The 16008-nt window shown below is 49.3% G+C and overlaps 1 protein-coding gene and 1 pseudogene across 4 annotated transcripts; one reads left to right on the top strand and one right to left on the bottom strand.

The window, feature by feature from the left end:
- Nucleotides 1-87: 87 nt before the first annotated feature.
- Nucleotides 88-4478, bottom strand: LOC147820953 (cyclin-G1 pseudogene; annotated as a pseudogene).
- A 31-nt stretch (nucleotides 4479-4509) lies between these two features.
- Tedc2 (tubulin epsilon and delta complex 2) lies at nucleotides 4510-10111 on the top strand. Of its 4 annotated transcripts, none has more exons than XM_021244358.2 (11): nucleotides 4511-4653; nucleotides 4746-4925; nucleotides 5050-5120; nucleotides 5232-5640; nucleotides 6452-6505; nucleotides 7192-7285; nucleotides 7458-7569; nucleotides 7660-7761; nucleotides 8092-8121; nucleotides 9354-9544; nucleotides 9871-10111. In XM_021244358.2, exons 1-11 carry the CDS (start codon nucleotides 4628-4630, stop codon nucleotides 10015-10017), a joined length of 1416 nt encoding a protein of 471 aa, XP_021100017.1. In that variant the 5' UTR covers nucleotides 4511-4627; the 3' UTR covers nucleotides 10018-10111. The 4 variants fall into 4 exon arrangements, with proteins under 4 accessions (XP_087059233.1, XP_021100017.1, XP_004864703.1 ...); XM_004864646.3 differs by having other exon boundaries at nucleotides 4512-4653; nucleotides 4746-4844; XM_087203107.1 differs by lacking the exon at nucleotides 6452-6505 and having other exon boundaries at nucleotides 4510-4653.
- The last annotated feature ends 5897 nt before the right edge of the window (nucleotides 10112-16008 follow it).

Below are 16008 nucleotides of genomic sequence, written 5' to 3' on the forward strand. Positions count from 1 at the left end.
CTCCTTACTTAATTGTCTCAAGTCTTGTCTGGTCTCTCGAATCAACATCTCCACTCCAGATGGACTTAGTTCTCTGCCTTCTCTCAGCCTGCACCTGTAGAAGGAAAGCGTTCCAGGGACACCTGGGAGCACCTGATTCTACTGTAGGGTTTCCTTGGCTCTCCTAAGTACTGTTTAAAGCTTTCCTCTCTCCTACTTTACACGTGCTACCTGGGTCCCAGCCCCTTTCCCCTGCTCTGCCAGGCACCCTCAGCTCCCCAACCCCAGGTCTTCTAACCCCTCTCCATACTTTAGCCCTGCCCCCAGCCAAGGCTGGTCATCCAGCTCCCACGTGAGATTTCTTGGCCTCTTTAGGGGTTTGAATTCATCGTTTATTTCTGTTATCTCAATTCTACTTGACCTGCTGTCCTCACTTCTAGCAGCATCTCTATCCAAGGTCCTTCGTAGTTTTGTCCCCTGAGACACTGAGGCCTAGGTTTCATTCCATCATGGACACTGCCCAGACCCTAGCAGTAGTACTCGCCCACGGCCCCCTCCTAGAACATTCCTGACCCACACTGTTACCCTTCCTGTCAGTTCTCTGGGCTTCTGTCCAGTCCGCACATCCCACTTTGAGCCATCGTTTTTTTTTTTTTTTTTTGCATTTCAATAATTTTATTGAAAGGTAGTACCAAAGGTACTAGTACCAAAGGTAGTTGGTTAGGTTACCTCTGCCAACTCAAAATTAATACTAATATTTTCAAAATATTGAAATATATCAGCCTTATGGTAAAACTGAAAGTATCCACAAAACATGATTTACAAAAAGTTAAAGGTAGAATATACTGTGGTTCTTTGGTTTATTTTTCAATGCTTAGTTATCTGTAATATGGTGTTAAAATTGGTTACATCCATTCTGGATAGATTCAGGCTTCAGGCTGCACTGTTTACAACACTAACAATATATGTACATTTCCTTATATTGATTGGCTCATATGGAGAATTCCAAACACTACCTCAGCAATCTCATAATTATGGCAGTGCCTCCTTTTCTTAAGACACATTATGGAAATTTGTGAAAGTATATTCTGTTCTTTAAAAAAATAAAACAGAACAAAACTGGAAGCAATGGGAGTTTTATAGAAACAGTCCATAGTAAAACTTGGAGTGCTTTATCTAGCCAGAACTTAGGGTAAAGCAAGTTTTCAGAGTGGTAATTGATTTTGACTTAACTATATAATATAATAGAACATTTTTTTTTTTAAATGGAACTAGATAAGACTGAGGAAGTAGATTCTGTATAGAAATTTTTACCATTGTTACAAATGTCACCTGTTTTTTAGAAGAAACATTAAAGATAGCTCAATGAATATGCCAAACTTAGTAGGTCTGCATTTTGGCTTAATACAAAATGTTTTTAAATGTAAATGTAATTCCCAAATGTAACATTCTCATCTCTGAACTATCTATGACTTGACTACTTATGGGTACCAAGAAACCATTACATTATCTAGAATATAACCTTATGCCTTTAAAAAGTGCATGTGTGAAATGTTGGTTTTGATGTAAACCTCATAATTTAAAATTTTAGGTTACCATTTTCCAAGTCACCTAAATATAATACATTGATCCAGTATAGAAAGTTAAATTAATGTTAGAAAAGAAGATTCACAGTTCACCCTTTCAGGCTTGTTTCACATTTATATCTTTAGCTTTACAGATGAATTCAACCTAAACAATCTTACTGCAGCATTATATTAATTAGGCAGTTTTCCAAAGATGGAAAACACCATACTAATCTAGTTGTGATGTTTTGAGGGTTCATAATTTTATTTTGTTTTTGTACCAGGGATCAAACTCGGGTCCTTGTGCTTGCACAGCAGGCAGCGAAACCACTGAGCTAAATCCCTGGCCCAATATTTTGTGGGTTTTTTGGTACCAGGGATCGAACTGAGGCCCTTGTGCTTGCGAGGCAGGCTGTGGCACCACTGAGCTAAATCCCTGGCCCTAGGGTTCACAATTTAAATCAATTATAACATTATGGAGTCCATAGTTCAGGGTTGTGGAGAAAGGCTTCAAAGAAATTTTTTTGTTGCTGCAATACTATTTATGTAAAGAACAAAAACCCCCAACTTAGCAAAAGTTTATCTAAATACTACTAGCTGTTAAAAGTAAATTTTTCATGCCCAAGTTTCATAATCATATGTGGATGTATTAAATATTAACATTCAGTTTTGAGCAGGAAAAGATAAATCATTACTGTAAGCTAATAAATTTAGATGGCAAGAACATATGGAATATATGCAGTGACTGAATTTATGTTTTTAATGAATATAATTACTTTCTATTACTCCAATTGCAGTAGCAGTATGTTGAGATATACTGGCAATTTTCAGAAACCCAAAAGCAATCATCTGCTTTGTATTACTTTTTCTTTAGGTGTAACATTCAAGTTCATAATGATTCTCTGCTTATAAGCTAACAGTCTCTAATTAGTTCATATGTGGATCAAACTTTTGGTCCTATTGTAACTTTTAAATGAGCTAAAGCTTAGGGCTACATTTAGCAAAATGTGCAATTAAAAAAGCATTACTTTAGCACTACCTTAAAAATTCAGATTATTAAAGAGGACATTGTTTTCTAAGCTGCTAATTTAATGAAATGGTTAACATATATATCAGAGATTGGAAAATTCCTAAGGTTTTTTTTTTTTTTTTAAGATTTTTGGAGACAGGGTCTTGCTATGTAATTTAGGCTGAACTTGAACTCACTATGTAGCCCAGTCTGGCCTGAAACTCATATGACGATCCTCCTGCCTCAGCCTCCCAAGTGCTAGGATTACAGGCATGAACCACCATGCCCGGCCCTTAGGGTATTGTACCTTATATATAGCAAATGTCTTAAAATATTAGATGACTAGATTGGTGATACCAGTTTTTCCCTTTTGCTATTCCAAGTCCAGCTGGTTTATTTTGAAGATAATATTTCAATATTTCAGTTGTAGAAGAAAATTATACAATTTTCTCTATACAGAGAATAGCAACCAAAATTACCAACTAAGAAACCGTTTCAGGAATTGTTGGAAGGTGAATTATTGTATAGTAACTATGCTTCAGTTGCCATGCAGTACGCCCAGAAACAATCCACTTCAACTTCTGAACATTTGGTTTGGAACACTTGTTTGATGAATATTCAGTTAAACACTTGGATACAAGCTCTTGCCAGAAGGTCAGATCTCTGCCATTTATCTTGGAATGTTTCTGAAGACATTCTACTCCTGTTAACTCTACACACTTCTGTGCTTGGATCTCCAATCCAGTGATGGATAAGGCCAACACAGAAGGCTTTGCTTTAGAAAATAGGATCCTGCAGTGACATGGCTTAAGCTGAGCTTCTAGTCTTTCAAAATTTAGGCTCGTTTTCCTTTCAAATGGGAAGCTCTCCTGGATGAGAGAATAATAGAGTTGTAGAAATTGAAAGGCAGTGGTAGCTTTGACTTTCCAACACACCTTCTCCAATACAATCTTTTCCATTCGCATCAAATCTGAAACCGTGAACCGATACTGACTTATTCGGATCAACTCAGTTGCCAATGGGACATTTCTTTCCTCTTCTATTGATTTTACAGCCAAATAAAAGCAGCTGAGTCCGACACACCCAAGGTGCTTGGGCTGTACCTTCATTCTAGACTGGAATCTGTCCAGTAAATTCACAGCTAGAGAAAATGTCTCCGGATCAAAGCCAAAAAACTGAGACTAAGAAGATCTTTCACTTCAAAGTCCCTCAGTCTTGCAGTCATTCTAAGGCCATTATCATATGCAGATTCAATTAGTCTCAAGCCGCAGACCTTTGGCTGACATCTGGCCTCCTGTTCCAACAGGGTATTCAGCTGGTGTAGCAGTTTCTGGGAGTCAGTTGTTGCCAGGACTTCTACCATCTTGCTAGAGACTGCGGCTCCTCAGCGTGATCATCCTCCCCGGGCCTGCTCTCACCTCGCCCCACGGTATCGGATAAAAGAGGCCTAGGAGGCGAGGACACAAGAGGGCAGGAGGGGGAGGCCTGGGGAGGGAGAACTGTCCCGGAAGTCCCCGCAGCGCCGCCGAGACTGCACCGCCCTCCTCCCGGTCGGACCACGGCCACTTTGAGCCATCTTGCCACGCCGATTGTTCATGTGCTCCTGCTCTGGATCTGAACTTCATACCCCTCTATCCTTGTGCCTGACACTTTCCTGGATGTCATCACCTCGTGGTATTTCCAAAAAATGAATCCTTAACTTGTCCCTCGTTCCTAATCCTAACACACATCAGTCTTACCAGTGCAAGGTGGCACTGGATTCAGCAAGACAGCTCATCCCTCCTTTAGAGTGCCTTCGACAAGGACAGATGAAGACAAACGTAACGATTAAAGGTGTTTTGCAAGGGGAGCGCCAGGTGATGCCACCATGTATCAGATTATCCAAACCAGAAGCCTGTCAGTCGCCTGAGGTCTTCCTCGCTGCTGCTTCGAATTCCAAGTCAAAGCGGGAGTCTGTAGTGGGCGGGAGTGAGTGCTGGCCTCGGGATTGGGTGGCCTTGCCGGAAGGGGCGGTCTCCTATGCGGAAGGGGTGAAACTAGCTTTTGCAAAGCTCCAGGAGCGGGAGAGGCCATCATGCTGCAATCTGACTGTGCCCTTCGGTAAGTTCCGCTTGATGGGGTCGGGGCTGGACGGCGGCCGGCCCGAAGCCTGGTCCCAGCTGAGTTGCTGAGCCGTCGGTATATTCCCCCAGGTTGGTGGCTGAGCTTCAGGGTGCCCTAGACGCCTGCGCAGAGCGACAGAGGCAGCTAGAGCGGAGCCTGCGCATTTCCCGGCGGCTGCTGCAGGCCTGGTATATGGATCCCAGGATCCCCTGCCCAGACCTCCATTGTATCCTTGAAATCCTGCGAAGCCTCAGGGCTTGGGAGGCAAGGTCCATCCACCCACTTCCGCGATGCTGATTGTCAGTGCCATCCCGGTTACACTGCAGTTTCAAAGGCTTGTGGGGTTGCTGTAAGATGGGGTCTGTTTGAACCATGGCTGCCCTGTTTTTGCAGGGAGCCAGCCGGGACTACGGGTCTGGACCCACCTCCTGGGTCAGAAACTAAGGAAGAGGACCCTTCTCCAGGTAAGCCACCCGCCTTCTTCAGATGCTGCCCTTGGTCTCTTGCGTGCAGTGTTAAGCGACCCGTTCTGGGACCATGAGAAGGAACCTTTGCATGATTCTTGGCTTTCACAGCGTGCACACCAAGCCCCCAAGACCTCAAGGACCTGGAGCTTCTGACCCAGGCACTGGAAAAAGCTGTACAGGTTCGGAAAGGCGTCTCTAAGACTGGAAAAAAATCCAGAACCCCCAGCCTGAAATCTGGGACCGTTGCTGCATCTCCTGGCAGCACTGCCTCTGCCCTACCCCAGGCTTCAAGCCAGCCTGGCCACTGTTCTTCAAGGACAAGACCTACCAAGGGCGTTCACCAGATTACAGTGCCTGCCAAGGACCACCCAAAGCACAGGCTTCTGTTGGTGAGAGACAAGTCTCATGCTGTGCGAATAGGAGCCCAAGTGACCAGGCTTGAACCAAGCCACAGGGAACAAATGACCCTGTCAGATACTCCTCATGCAGCAGAAACCTTCACACTCAAGGAGAAGGGGTAGGTTTCCGTGACACTCACTGGAGAAACTTCTGTCTCTAACTGCTTAGATCCCTGCCAACAACAGGAGTCTGGAGCTTGGGGTACAGAGAGGGCAGGACATTGAACTGGATGTGGCAGAACTGGGTACCACCCCATGAGTCTTATATTCTGCTGCTGACTGAGTGGAGCAGATGGCTTGGATGGTATCAGGTTTGACATGCTGCAGCCTGACCTGCCCTGTCCCCACCATATATACTTGTATCCACCCAGCTCAGAGGCTACACATGAGCCCTGGAGCACTTGGGCTCTACTCATTGTTTTGTTTTGTTTTTTGAGACAGGGTCTCACAGTGCAGTTCAGGCTGGCCTTGAACTCACAGTGATCTTCCTGTCTCAGCCTCCCAAGTGCTGGGATTACAAGCATGCACCACCATGCCAAGCTATAGTGTCCTCTCCTCTCTCTGCCAAGGCAGTACTGGGATGGGCCAATTCCCAGGCCACTCTAGAAGCCCCTTGCAAGAGTGCTTGTGTTGGCATATGTTTGTAATCCCAGCATTCGGGGAGCCTGAAGCAGAAGGATTGTGAGTTTGAGCCTAACTTGAGCAACTTATCAACTTAACCAGACCCTGTCTCAAAATAAAATATAAAAAGGGCTGGGGATATAGTTCAGTGCAAAGGCCCTGGGTTCAATCCCCAGGACCACAAAGGGTTGGGGGATGAGACTGAGGAGAGCGTAAAGAGCCTTACCTCTAACGAGATATGAGCAGGAAACAGGACTGGCAGCACCTAAAGTAAGATAAGGGTAGTCTAAACATTGGTTTCTCTGATAGGACCCTGCTGCAGCTGCCCATGGCTTTCAGGAAGGCGGCTTACCGGAATTCCTGGTAAGGCTAGATGGGGACAGAAGGACATAGGAAAAATGTCACCAGCTCAGAGACATACAAGCAAAACTTTGTAGCAGGTCCCTCTGTTTCTTTACTAGGCATTGTCACTGTCTGTTCAGTCTGTCCAGCTAGGACTGCTATGGTTGCCTCAGGTTCAGGGGGCTTTGAGACCCCCAACTCAACCACTCACAGGCTGTGAGACCTGAACATGACACTTAGTGCCCCCAAGCCCCAGTCTGTCTTCCCTCTGGAGACAACAATAGGCTCAGCTTCACAGAGGTATTGGGGATGGAAGGTTAAGGTGGTGCCTTTCAGGTGTTTGCACTATGCCTAATACAGAGCAAGCATATAGTTCTCTTGCCTGTCACAGTAATTAGTCACTGCCTATTCCTTTATCCTTTAGTACTCCCACACACACACCCAAGTGGGCCTTAGGCATGTTAGACAAGCACTACCACTGAGCTCCACCCCTGTTCTTTCTCTTAGTATTTCCTTAACTGGCTTTGTCCCCTTATCCCCTTGTTTTGGTCAGTGTCCTTTAAGTTCCCCAGTGCCCCTTGAGGCCCCTGCTGGCCCCAGCCTGGGGCCCCTACCCTGCCCCTCACCTTCCTCCCAATGCCCAGCAAAACTGACTAGAATAACTGTGCCTCTCCTTTCTTCCTGGGGTGCCCTGGTGTGTATCTCAGCCTGTGGACGCAGCTCAACTCCACACAAACCAGTGATGCCACAGATGCCACCAGTGATGCCAAAACCCAATTCCTCCAGAAAATGCAGATGGCTGTATCCTTGCTGGAACTATGGGAACCTGATGGCTTCCTATTCTAAACTTGCCAGGTTTGAGGAGCAGCCCCAGGAGGTTCCTTTGTGGGATGGCCATGGGATTTCTCCAGACCCCATCCTTGGTGGGAGTGTGGGGTCTGGCCATAGGAGAGTTTCCCTGACCCATATCCAGTCAAGCATATCCAGCTCCAGGTTCAGTCCCGTAGAGGTAGAAATGGAGGTTCATTGCCTGCAGAAAGCCTGTGCACTGCTGAGACTGCGCATGGAAGAAGAGCTCTCAGCAGGTCAGCAGCCTAGACTGGAGCTTGAGAAAGGGGTCTGCAGGGCAGGTTTCTGGACCAGCATGGATCCAGCCTGCCTTTCCTGTTGTGTAGCTCCCGTAGACTGGATGCAGGAGTACCGATGCCTGCTCACCCTGGAGGGGCTACAGGCCATGGTTGGGCAGTGTCTCCATAAGCTGCAGGAACTGTGTGCAGGTGAGGCTTGTCCCTATGCCAAGGTCTGGACCAGAGTCAGGGCACTTTAGCCTCACCTTCCACTTGTCTTAAGGAAAGGTGGGTGACCAGCCCAGACACTAAAGGCAAGCACCTTCACCCTCCCCCTAACCTGGTACACAGTGTTCTGGGTTGTGACCAGTTGTCCTTGGGACCAGTCAGCCATCCTTACCTGCTTAGAACAGCTCCCTTACCCTCCTAAAAGACAGAACCTCACCAAACTGAGCAATTTATTTACTCAGGTACTTAAAGGGTAACAGAGGGGCTTTTCTCCTTTGCTGCTGCTTTTTTTTTCTCTCTCTCCTGTACTAGGGTTTGAATTCAGAGCCTTTGGCATGCTAGGTAAGTACCCTACCGAGTTATGTCCCCAGCCCTATTTATTTTAATCTGACTGAGTATCTTGCTAAATTGCCTAGGCTAGCCTCAAACTTAAAATCCTCCTGCCTCAGTTTCTGGAGAAGCTAGTTTTACAGTTGTGTACCACCATGCTCAGCTCCTTTGTGTCTTTTAACTGCTTCCAATTTTAAGAGTGAAGATCTACCATCTGTCAAAAACAAAGTCAGGGTCAAGAAAGTGACACATAAGCACAGTAAAGAAACCCAGGGGTGCTGGAGATTTAGCTCAGTGGCACCACGCCTGCCTCACAAGCACAAGGTCCTGAGTTCAATCTCTGGTACTGCAAAAAGAAAAAGAAACTCAAGTGCCAGATGTGATGGCACATACCTGTAATCCCAGCACTTAGAAAACTGAGGCAGAAGGATGGTAAATTTGAAGCTAACCTGGCTCCTTAAGCTAGTTCAAGGTGAGCCTGGATCATATAACAAGACCCTGTCTGCAAAAACAAAAAAGAAGCCCAGGAGGTAAAGAGAGACCCCACAAAGGTCTGTCCTTGCAACACCAACCTCAGACTGGCCCACCACACTGCCACACACAAGGCTGTTCTGAAAGCCCAGATTTTCACCCTGTAAAGGCAAACAAGCCAGGTTTGGTGATACACTGCTGTAATCCCAACCATGCAGAAGGCTGAAAGAGGAAATCAGAAGTTTGAGGCCAGCCTGGGCAACTTAGCAAGACCCTATACCCAAATAAAATAAAAAGGAAGAAACTTGGGCAGAGTGGTACATACCTATAATCCCAGCACCCAACCCAGGAGACTGAGGCAAGAGGGCCTCAGGTTCAAAGCCCACTTGGGCTGCATAGTAAGTTCAAGACAAGCCTGGACTACCTACAGAGACTGTCAAAAAAGGGGGATGTGTAGGGCCAGGGATATGGGTCAGTGGCACCATGCCTATTTGGCAAGCACAAGGTCCTGCGTTCAATCCCCCATACCGGAAAAAGAAGAGTGGGGAGGGGATGTGGAGGGGGATGTAGCTCAGTGCTCTCTAGGTTCAATCTCCAGAATAGCGAAAGAAAAAGCCAGGTGAGCTAGTGGGGAACAGTGGGTGCCTGGAAAGGCAGGCTTGGGACCATGGGGTGGGCAAGCCTCTCAGGGAGAGCCCCTCTCATGGCTGAAATGATGTGGGAACTTGGACATGGCTACCACCCAATAAGGCCATGTCCTCTGGTCCTTACAGCTCTGACAGAACAGTTGCCAGGACCTTGTCTCATGGGGAGGCCTCTCCAGGCCTCATTGCCCTGTGGTAGTCGAGTATGTACTTCATGGGGTCCCCAGCTCCTTCTGTACTCCAACACCCAAGAGCTGCAGACCCTGGCAACCCTCAGGCTGCGGGTAGCCATGCTGGAGCAGCAGATCCACCTGGAAAAGGTACTTGTAGAGCAGAGGTGAGAGGATGTGTACTGCCCACCTGGGGAGCCAACACTATGCCCAAAAGGGCCCACCTCAAGAAAAGGAAACCCTGGGTGAGGGGGTCACTGGGCTCCTCTCCTAGGAATCATTGGGATAACTAAGCACCCCCAGCCTGCCTGTGAGCTGGGAAGGGTTCCAGATGGATGCATGCCCTGGATGCTTTGGTGCCTTAGGAGGGAAGGCCGTACCATGTAAATTTGTCCCAGGATTTCCGGCCTGTTGGAGCTCTGGGCTAGCAGCTGGAACAGGGCCCCACTAAAACCATAGCATTACACTGCTCCCAGGTCCTGATGGCTGAACTCCTCCCCATGGTGAGCACCCAGGAGGCACGGGGTCCACCCTGGCTGGCGCTGTGCCGGGCTGCCCACAGCCTACTCTGCGAGGGAGGTGAACGCTTCCTTACAATCCTGCAAGAAGACCCTGCTGACTGAGCCTGCACCCCAGGTCTTGGCACCCTGGGGCAAGAAAGCCTTTCAGAAAGAGTCCCCTCCTGGTGGGAGTAAAGTAAACTGAGATTGTGGAGAATTTCTCTGGTTTGGTTGATCCAGCGACCTGTACCTCACTGTGTGTCCAAGGTGGAATGAGTGGGCTGCCCTATCTACCTCTTCTCACTATGGCCAAACCTGCTGGTCAGGGCTCAGCTTTCTGCTTCCCTGGAGCCCAGATGCCTGGGGTGGGGGGTGGGGGCCTTTTTTGTCTCTCTAGAGGCAAGATCTAAGAGCTAGTTGTATATTAAAATTACTAGTTTAGGAAGTATATTTAAATCATACCAAAGTAGAATTTGGTAGAGAATCCTTTGTACTTTTTATTTCTTTATACTCTTATTAATCAAGAATGTATCAGGCTGGGGATTTAGCTCAGTGGTTCTGCCGTCTGCCTCGAAAGCACAAGGTCCCAAGTTCAATCCCCGGTACCAAAAAAAAAAAAAAAAAAGTATGAATCTTGGACCAGGGATTTAGTTCAGCAGCACTGCACCTGCCTTGCAAGCACAAGGTCCTGAGTTTGATCTTCGGTACAAAAAAAAAGTATGACTCTCTCTACATAAGGGAAGGGGCAAGGATACTTGAGGTGGGCTTTTGTCTCAGCATATCTGAAGCCTCCTCTTCCAAGTGCCTAGAGTTGCACTGGGTTTACCAAAAGACAAAAAGTCATAAACCCACATTGGAAAATAGGCTGGTCACTCTGCCCACAGCCACCTCAGCTCTTTCCTTACTGACTCCTGATGCCTTGTGCCCACCACCTCCTGACACCAATTCTATGGCAGGTAATGTGGCTGGCCACTGAAGCCTCTTTCAGAGGAAATGCCATTTGCCCCCTCCCACTCCATTGTAACCTCCTCTGAGACTTCCCCATCCCCTATGAAAAGAATCATCACCATCCCTGGAAGGCAATAAAGGGTGGGGGTCAGGGTTGCAGCCCCAGGCTTGGGTTTACATCATGTGTTATTTCTGACTTTCAGCAAGATTCTTTAGGACTCTAAGCTTCAATTCCCAGGTTTGTCCCTACCACCATCAAACAAGGTAGTTACCCTGTGGGACTGGTATATATTAGTGGCATAATACATCTGTACCACTGGGTTGAGTCTTGTGGTGATAGCCTAGGGCTGAGGTACTTAGGGTTCTTTATGTGAATCTTTATCAATCACCAACTGCTTAGGCATTCTCTGGAGCTGGAGCACTGGCCCCTTGTGTGGACAGCTATAGAGCCTCACAGGCCAGCCAGAAATACCATCTGACAGAAGGCCCCAGATTTGAGGGTCAGTAGGAATGAGAGGACAGTGCAAAATAGAAAACGAACCACACTGGGCCTCTCATTCTGCAACTGTAAAATAATTGCTAAGGGTTTCTCCTTGAAAGAAAAATTGTCAAAAAACCAGAACAAAAAAATGAGGGCTGGGTATTTAGCTTAGTGGTTCCACTGTTCAGGTGCAAGGGCACAGTTCGATCCCCAGTACCAAAAAAAAAAAAAATTGAAAGAAAAATTGTGACCCCCCCATTGTATTGAGGGGTTCCTCCTCGGGCAACTCCCAAGAAATGGTGATCCAAGAAAGGAGAGTCTGTGGCCTGCCCCATCCTGGTAGGCTGGCACCCACCACCCCATATCACCTGTGCCTTGCTGCCACCATTACCCAACCAATCCTATCTGGCAACTCCATTATTCCCTACAGAACTTATGTACTGAGAACCCCGTAATTCCCAGGTTGAACATCACAATTACTATACAGTGTCAGTTCCCACAGCAGACATCCTACCTGGAGACTTTTTTTTTTAGACAGGGTCTTGAACTCACTATGTAGGCAGTGATCCTCCTGCCTCAGTCTCTGTAGTGCTGGGATCCTTTTATTTATTTATTTATTTCTGGTACTGGGGATCGAACTTGGGACCTTGCGCTTTCGAGGCAGGTGGCAGAACCACTGAGCTAAATCCCCGGCCCATGTAGTGCTGGGGTTACAGGCATGTGCCACTACACCCAACAACCCAGGTTATTTCATCAGCTGGTCTGCTTGGTTTATTGCCACTGTACCTCCTAACTCAATTTTCTGCACTCCCTGTATCCCACATCCCAGGAAGAGGGCCACTGTTCACCTCTCTCTGGCCAGGCGAAATTGGAGCCCATGATCCTTGACTTAATCCACTCATCTCGAGGGCAATCTAGGGCCTTGGAGGTGTCCTATAGATTACCATGGGTGTAGAAGGGCCTCGGGGAGGGAGGTGCCCCGGATAGAACCGCATTGTGAGGGCGTATTTGTGAATAGGCCCCAAGTAGGGTTCAGTGAGTGCAAGGGTTTCCCCACCAAAGCTGGAGGTGGCAGCAGATCTCCCTGGCGTCCTGGGTGGCGTCACCCGATCCAAAGCCAATCGGCTCTAACGTGGCTAGCCCAGACGCAAGCCAGGGCTTCGATGAAGGCCCACAACCCACCCACGCCCACCCCCCCACCCCCCCAGGGCTGCCACCACGTCGGCGGCATGAGCAGACCAGAGCTATCAACTCCTGAGCCTACCCCACTGGGCCTTGCGTCCCCAGACTCTCCCGGGGCCCTGCGCACTCTACTCTTGGCTACCGGCGGTGCGGGGCACTCCTGGCCGCGCTGCATCCTGCCCTTCGGCGCCGTGGCCTTACTAGCCGGTGCTGCTGCCACGGCTATCACCTTCTCACTGCGCGGACCCCGCCTGGACCTCGCCCAAGGCGCGTCGCTGGCGGCACTCGGTGTGGGCCTCGGACTCCTAGCTGCCTCGTTCCTGTGCTGGCGCGCACAGCGGCTGTCTCGGAGGGCTGGGCGTGGCGGGCCCCGGGAGCAGAGGACTCTCTGAGCTCTGGCACCGGGCCGCGTCGTCCTCCAATGCGCGAGCAAGTCGCAGGAGCCTATTCCCTAAACCATGGCTTTCCCAAGCCCTAGGAGGTCCCGGCGGAGAGGGCTATGGGCCTGTTCCTGCGCTGCCCGCTCATATCCTCCCTTCACCCAGAACTGCCTTTCAGCGTTTCTCTTGACATGCAGAGCCGGTTGACACTGAAAAGTAGGCCCAGCCGAGAGCAGGGCGGGCAGGAGTCTCTGCGAATGGGAGCTTCCAAGCATGGGTCCCCACCTGGTTTGGGGTGCAGGGTGACGAACATGGGTCCGGCGTGACCACTGTCCACTGGGGCAAGGACTGTTCGACTTCTGCGCTGGGGCCTCTCGAGCCATAATAGGCCCTCAATAAATGTTTGTACAAGAAGAGGCCAAGTGGTGGCTTGCAAGAGTTTTTTGCGGGGGAGGAGTTTGGAGGGGACAATAAACCCTGGCCTGGGTCTGGAGTTACTTGATTAGTCAATGGCCCTCTATCTTTTCTAAAATTTCCCCACTGCTTGTGCTTCCAAGCCAGTGGCTGTCACTCTGAGTTAGAGGTGTAGTAGCATGTCCTGAGGAGTTGCAGGTAAAGAGTACAGCAGAGATGGGACAGGTCAGCAGCATAAGAGGGGCTGAGACAAGTGGCTGTCTCCACCAGAAGCAATGGGCCTCACCGGTGGGCTATGGGGAGGGGTTCTCCAACTCCCATCACACTATCTGAGAGTGACAGCCCTGAGAACCCTGAACAGAGTATGTGCAGAGGGTAAATGTATGGAGGGGAATTTGCAGCACCAAAGAGCTGGTGACAAAGTGGCCCTGTGGGCCATGGCCTCCTCTTTCCCCTGCTGACTTGATCAGCACTGAGCCACAGGCACCTACTTTACCCACACCAGAAGTTCTGCAGACCCCAGTTCACAGGGAGGCTAGGTTGAAGACAAACCTGGCTCCAGGAACTCTGGCAGTGGTTCTGAAGACCAGGGACAGCCTGGCTTTCCTGGGAGGACTGTTGAGCTCAGTGGGATTCCTGTGACAGGCCTGGGGCTTTCTACTGCTCACAAATGATGGACCTCAGCCCCTATGTGCCCACCAGGGATCCTTACATCCCAGTGGGGTTTTTGGATAAAGGTCTTCAAGGACCTTGAAGAGGATGATTGGGAAGGTACTGGTTCTGAACATGACCCATCCCAGAGCAGAGTATAAGCCCACAACAGCTTATTGGGGTGTTTGTTTTATTTTTTGACAGGGTCTTGCTCTGTAATTCAGGCTGGTCTTTTTATTTATTTATTTTTACCAGGGATTGAACTGCTTTTGAGGCAGGCACAGTGCCACTGATCTAAATCCCCAGCCCCTAGGCTGGTCTTGAACTCACTATGTAGCCCAGGCTGGCCTTAAACTCAAAGCTGTCCTCCTACCTCAGGCTCCTGAGTGCTGGGATTACAGATACGTGCCACCACGCCCAACTACACAACAGTTTATTGTAAGGGAGACATTTTCACTCATTTTATTGGGAAGCTGAAGAGCAGTCATGGCTACTAGACAAGAAGAGACTGGACAGCAGCCCCTCTAGTCCTCCAGGCTCATCCCCATCCCCATCCTTTCATGCGTATTGTCAGGCCCAAGAAAGTGCTAGGGCTAGGGGAGTCAGTTTGTCCAAGAGGCAAGCCAGGGACTTATCACTATGAGGCCTTTCTACTTCCTTTGCCCCTTTGGCTTGCCCTGGAAGGCTACAGTGTCCTCTTTCTCTCCCTTCTCCAACTAGCACAACACTTCTGCTTCTCTTTCTCTTTTTATTGGTCTTTATAGCACCTCTGGCCTGGCCCAGGTTGGCAGCTCTGCCTATGGAGCCATGCCCATGTGGCCTCCTCCACTAGCTAACTGCAAGGCCTGGCCTGGAGTCAGCTTTCCTTCCAAAATTGTGGGAATTCATGCATCAGAGCTGCTCTGGGGGTGTGAGGTGTAGAGGAGGTTCCCTCCCCCCTCTACATGGGGGCCAGCTCTCAACACTTCTTGAAATATTTGCCCCCCTCTGACAAGGACCTAAAGGTGGTAGGGAAGGGAGTTTCTCTGTCCAGAATGATTCCTAGTGCCTGTTGGCAAAGCCACTAGCTTGGCTTCTGCCTGTTTCCCTGCCTAGACCTGGTGGGATGTGGGCCAGCAGGCTCAAGGTTCTGACATGTTCATTTGTGACCAGCCCCTCCACATGGGTCAGACCTCACCCTCTACCCTTCCATACAGGTTCTCAAGAGCCAACCAAATTCTGAAACCCAAGGAGACACTCAGTGGGCTGTACCACCCTCCCAGAGCATTCATTTCCTCTCTGGCAGCTCCCACTTCTGGACCCATAATGGTGACAAAACTAGACATTCTGAAATCCAGGGATGCTTTGGCACAAAAATTTGGCCTTATCCAGCTGAGCTCAGATCCGCCCTAGTGGATTTCCCAGTTTGGACCTGATTTCTTTTCTGGGGGGGTGGGGTACCAGGGATCAAACTCTGGTCCTTGCCCTTGCACAGCAGGCAGCGAAACCACTGAGCTAAATCCCTGGCCCCTGGACCTGATTTCTACATGTGCTCATCAGATCCTTCAAGCAGCTCTACAAAGCAAGCTGAATCACACATTTAGTGAATGGGGAAACTGAGGAACTCAAGCTATATAGCCAGAAATTGGTGCAGCTTGGATTCAAACTCAGACCTGACCGCAACCCTAGATTCTTTCTAGGAGAGCAGACTGCAGCTTCGGGGACATGACCCCTTAGCCCCACTTGGCCCCCCCACCCAGGCGACATCCAGACCTCAATCATTGGACCCAGTGCCCTCCCTGTATGATGGACCTCAGTGAAGCAGTGGCCCAGAGCCCCAGCCCAGCACTGTCACACAACCCCAAGAGCAGCCAAGGCCTGGGACCCTGCTGGGTGGTCCCCCACAGGCTGCCCCCTCCAGACCCTCCGCCAACGCATTCCAGGCTCCCCAAGCCCCTCCCCCGGCTCTCGGGCCTCCCAGCCCCCTCCCCGGCCGGCCCAGCCTACCTCTGAATCTGCTTCTGATTCCCGCTGTGCCGAAGAGGACCCCTCCCCTTCCCTCCCTCCCTTCTTCCCGGC

This window comes from Heterocephalus glaber, unplaced genomic scaffold, assembly GCF_053883595.1.
Source record: "Heterocephalus glaber isolate CG9 unplaced genomic scaffold, H.glaber_assembly_v1.0 deba00001781, whole genome shotgun sequence".
Lineage (NCBI taxonomy): Eukaryota > Metazoa > Chordata > Mammalia > Rodentia > Bathyergidae > Heterocephalus > Heterocephalus glaber.